At 41.3% G+C, this 5,096-nt stretch overlaps 1 protein-coding gene across 1 annotated transcript; it reads right to left on the minus strand.

The window, feature by feature from the left end:
• Positions 1–588: 588 nt before the first annotated feature.
• LTO1 (LTO1 maturation factor of ABCE1) lies at positions 589–4,837 on the minus strand. Its single transcript, XM_057414388.1, has 5 exons — positions 4,754–4,837; positions 3,304–3,409; positions 2,195–2,265; positions 1,083–1,200; positions 589–724 (listed from the first exon to the last, which is right to left on the minus strand). Exons 1-5 carry the CDS (start codon positions 4,810–4,812, stop codon positions 656–658), a joined length of 423 nt encoding a protein of 140 aa, XP_057270371.1. The 5' UTR covers positions 4,813–4,837; the 3' UTR covers positions 589–655.
• Between the last annotated feature and the right edge of the window lie 259 nt (positions 4,838–5,096).

The following is a 5,096-nucleotide window of genomic DNA, read 5'->3' on the forward strand; positions in this document are numbered from 1 at the left end:
AAGAATCTATTCCTTGATAAATGGTACTGATATATATATAGAAAATCAGTATCAACTCTTCTATAGTCGTGTTTCTCTCACTGATCATTATATTGTTTGCTGTTTGAGTTTGGGGGGGTTTGGTAGGGTTTTTTTAGGTTCTGAGCTGCAGCTACTTTATGAGCAGGTATCTTAATCTTTCTCCTTCCCATTCTGACTTTGTCATTCTATCCTTTACTCACAATGATTCCTACTGCAAAGTTTACAGGCAACTAATTATATTTTACTTCACCTACAATACCTACACATTGTGTAAACTGCATGATCTGCATACACAGATTTTTATCTAACATACACTCTTTAAATAAGGAAACATTGCAAATGTGTACATTTTCCTTTTGAGGAATTAAATCTTTCAGTGCAAGGCTAGTTAAATCAAATATTTCTATTTAACAGTGTTTCAGTGCTCTCAAGTAAAACTGGGAGATAATAAATGTTAAGTGACATACAAGAAGTACTCTTGCAAGCTTAATGGTTTTCTCTTTCCCCTTTAATACTTAGCACTCCTTCGCTACTGTGATTTTGTTTAAAGTAAGAGTAGATAAATGCTTCTCCAGTTATCTGTTCTTTTAATGTTTCTTCTTTGGTCATCCATGTTTACCTTCATCTGTTATATTCAAAATGTTAGGGAAGAGCTTTCAGTACTGATTCTAAAATCAGACTGAACATTTAGCATTGTACAAACCTAAAAAAGAATACACAAAAGTGTTTCAAAGAGTCTCTTTTCCAAGAAGAATGTTCAACAAAATTCCCAGTTTCTCCATTTCTCTTCTTCTGGTCCCACTTGTAATTCATTGTCAAATAACATTTACAACTTTTCCCTTTCAAACACATTTTTTTCTTTTATTTTGCATTTGCTATCAGTTTGGGAATTTTCAACTATCAAGTATGTTCATTTAATTCACTTAAAGTGTTTTACTATGACTGCAAAAGGAGAACAAGAACTGCTCTGTGCTAATACTGTGGCTTTGAGCAGGCTTAGAGACTAAAAATTTCCAGAAATTAATACCACTGTTCTAAAATAACAACTTAATCCTACAAACCTGTTTAAATTTTCCTCTGATTTTTTCCAGATCTTCTTGCAGCTTATCGTAAGTAGGATCTTCATATGGGGATTTCTGAATCATCCTTATTAAGGAATCCAGAGCCCTTATCTTTTTGCTATAAAAGATCAAAACAGAAAATACAATGAGCCTACTGCAGAAAATCTTCCAATCTATCAATATGAAAATTATACCAATACTTATATATAATTCAGTGTGTAGGACCCAGCCCTCCATCCTTCTTTACTTCAACTTCCATCCTTCCCTACTTCAACTTCTCCCATTTAGCTCACTGAGAGTGTGTATTTGATAGATATTTAAGCCGTAATCAGAAATTCAGCTGTAGCACAACTGACAAAGTCAAAGTTTCCCTTTTAACTTAACTGCTAAAAGTTGAGAAATATTCAAGAATCTTCAGAAATACTGATTAGATGACAGAGCAAACTAAGGAAACCAATAAAAAAGCTCACCAGAACACATCAAAACAGCTGACATATGGTGGCAATTCTGTCAGATAAATTAATCAACAGTGGATAGGAAAAATATACAAAGAAAAGAATGAAAGTAATACAAAAATGTAGGTTGAAAGGGACAGCTGAAGCCATCTCGTCCACCTTCTACAGAAGCTGGCCCAACTTCAAAGCTAGGTAAGGCTGCTCAGGGCAGATTCAGAATCCAAGCAGATTCTGAAAAGCTACAAAGATGAGCCTTCTAGAGTCTCTTTGGACAACTTGTCCCCGTGCTCAGCTGCTTGCATTGGAAAGGGACTTCTCCTTATGCCCCATGAGAACTTGTTTCAAATGGTGAAAGTTGCCTGTGGTCCTTTTACTGTACAATTCCGCAAGGAACATGCCTCCACCTTACCTAGAATTTCCTCTTTTGTGGTACCACTAGGTATCTCCCTTACCTTCTTTTCTGCAGGCTGACGAAACCAAGGTCCCTTACCCTCTTTTCAGTATCACATGCTCCAGCATATTATACCACCCTAGGGCCCTCTGCTCACCTTTCTTCTAGTTTTTCAGTATTTCTTTTGTACTGAGCAAGAAGCAAAAGTGGATACCATAATTTGAAACAGTATTAAAGACCAGTAAATCTTTTTTTTTTAACCTTACCTGTTCTTTTCATCTGTGCATTTCTGGAGCAGACACTGCCATGTCCGTGCAAACCCAAGGTAGTAGCCAATCTGAATGTCGGGGGAGAAATATACGTATGTGGTATAAACAGTGTATATATATACAGTATATATAGTCAAACAGAAATAAAGCACTACATTGTAACCCTTTCTTCAGGAAACAAATCACTGGATACACTGGATTCCTGTTTCTATGCTAGGAAGTTCAATAAATTAGGGTGGAATAAATGAAGGCTACCTGTGTTACAGACACTGAAAACTTCTTGTAAGGATCTGCTCGGTAACAAAGGATAATAAATGATAAACTTGGTAGTGTTCAATAATCCCTGGCAGTGTTCAGGGCCAGGTTGGATAGAGCTTGGAGCAACCTGGTCTAGTGGAAGGTGTCCCTGCCTATAGCAGGGGGTTGGAACTGGATGAGCTTGAAGATCCCTTCCAACCCAAACAAGCCTGTGATTCTGTGAAACCTGAACATACAAGACAAGTTAAGGTTGTTCAACAGCACTCTCCAGTCCTTTCATTTCTAGGAAGGCTTACCGATTCAGTGTGTGTGCCAACACACAGGACTGACTCCCATGTTCTAAACAACAGTGCCTCAACTAATCAACTCTCCCACTATTAGAAATAACAAAAAGTGTAACAGAGACATCAGAACTGCCCCTTGATGGTTCTCCATCCAACATTCCATGTTTTTCTCTAATGCTGAGCCACAGGAGACAGTACAGGAGCACCTTCAGCCACAGTTTTGGGTTACAGAAATAATTGTATAGTCCATCCTAATTTTTTTCTGAGCAAGCTTGTTTGAATTGGTTTCTTCTTTATCCTCGCTCTCAAAACAAAATAAAATCAAAATCCCATCTAGAAAATAAGTTCAGGAAACATAAACTCACCTATTTAACTGTTCAGATCAAAACACCACTTCAAACTAGCCTTATGGGGCCTCTTAGACACATACATAGCAGTATGATATAGCAGGTGTCAGGCTACCAAAATATGGAACTTTATCTAACAGTTTCTGCAGTACAGTAATTTTCTAATGACAAAAACATTGTGATTCTCATTGTGATTCTGAAGTATTTTCCCATTTACCTCAGACCCAATCTTGGCACCATGGAGTGATCCATATCTCCTTCCCTCAAAAACTCCAACATAACTGCCTTCAGCATACCCCTCCTGATACCCTTCACCATGAAACCTGTGAAGACAGAAGGATAACTTTTTTGTCAGCCACTTTCATATCAGTCACACTGCATACAAGCAAGTTCCAGGAATAAAACCATGCAAAAAAAAAAAACACAAAAGAAAAAAACAAAAACCACCTCCAAAATGCAACTACCCATATTCAGATACACAATATTGGTTTAAATTAAGATTCAATTACACATTCTGTGTTCTTTCCAAACATGTTTATAACAATTTGCCAAGAACAATAAACTCCACAGTGCAGATCAACACTTTCACCAAAATAACACTACAAACTACAAGCTCTCAACTCTGGTTCAGGTTTCCACATGGTGGAAGAGCCCAGATTGCACAGGTCGGTCACTCAGCAACAGCAAAGACGAGAATTTTGGCCTAGGAATACAGGTAGTAGGGATGTGGTGGCACTGAAATGCCACACACCTGTGGGGAGCTCAGCTTCTACCCCTTGACACTGAACAGGCTCCACATGCAAATGCAGAACCAGGGGGCTGGTTGAGCTTGATGATCACGAAGGTCTTTTCCAACCCAGTTGATTCTATGATTTTAATTTCCCCCACTCTTCTCCTTCCTCACCCCCTCCCTGGACTCATTATGGAATCACAGAATCAAACAGGTTGGAAAGGACCTTTAAGATCACCAAGTCCAACCGTTCCCCAGCACTACCAAGGCCATCACTAAACCATGGCACTGAGGGCTTCGTCTACACGGTCTGTGTACACTCCCAGGGATGGTGACTCCACTACTGCCCTGGGCAGCCTGTTCCAATGCCTGAACACCCTCTGGGGAAGAAACTGTTCCTAATCTCCAGTCTAAACCTCTCCTGGCACAGCTAAAGGCCATTTCCTCTTGTCCTGTCACTTGTTCCTGGGAGCAGAGACCAGCCCCCTCCTGGCTCCATCCTCCTTTCAGCTAATTGTAGAGAGTGATAAGGCCCCCCCTGAGCCTTCTCTTCTCCAGACTGAACCCCCCAGTTCCCTCAGCGGTTCCTCATCACACTTGTGCTCCAGGCCCTTCACCAGCTCCGCTGCCCTTCTCTGGACCTGCTCCAGGACCTCAATGTCTCTCTTGCAGTGAGGAGCCCAGAACCAACACAGGATTCGAGGTGCAGCCTCACCAGTGCCGAGCTAAAGCCCTGACCTCACTCCTTTTACCCCCCTTCACCCCTCATTTTTCTCTTCTCAACTCCTACCGCGGACTGCAGACGTCCAGGACTAGGCCCAAGGCTAAACCCGGGGGTCCCCTCCCTTTCTCCCGCTCCGTCGACCATTACCCACAGCAGCTCCGCCGGCCCCACAACGTCCCTGGGCTCCAGCCAGAGCACCCCGACCCACCGCACCTCTCCTCGGCCATCACGATCTCCTCAAACATGTCACGGCCCACCGTCAGAGCCGCCATCACACCGCCACCAATCGCAGCCTCTGGGCATTCGGAGGTGGTTCTGAGCTTCAAGTCGTGTATTTTTGATGTATATACCCCAAAACGCATGATGTAAATACCTGAATCAAGCTTCATCGTGCTTTCTAGACGGCTTTATTACACGTATTTGGTATTATCGATCCACACTGGTAACAGGAAGAGTTTATACTCATTTATAAGCATATATTTTCATGTTAACTCACTGTTGTATTACATTCTTTAGTGAAAATGTGGCTTTAGGCACACAGAAGCCAATCCCAGTA

Source organism: Pezoporus wallicus, unplaced genomic scaffold (genome assembly GCF_028554395.1).
Source record: "Pezoporus wallicus isolate ANWC-B61680 ecotype Strahan unplaced genomic scaffold, APGP_CSIRO_Pwel_v1 contig_5967, whole genome shotgun sequence".
NCBI classification, from domain to species: domain Eukaryota; kingdom Metazoa; phylum Chordata; class Aves; order Psittaciformes; family Psittacidae; genus Pezoporus; species Pezoporus wallicus.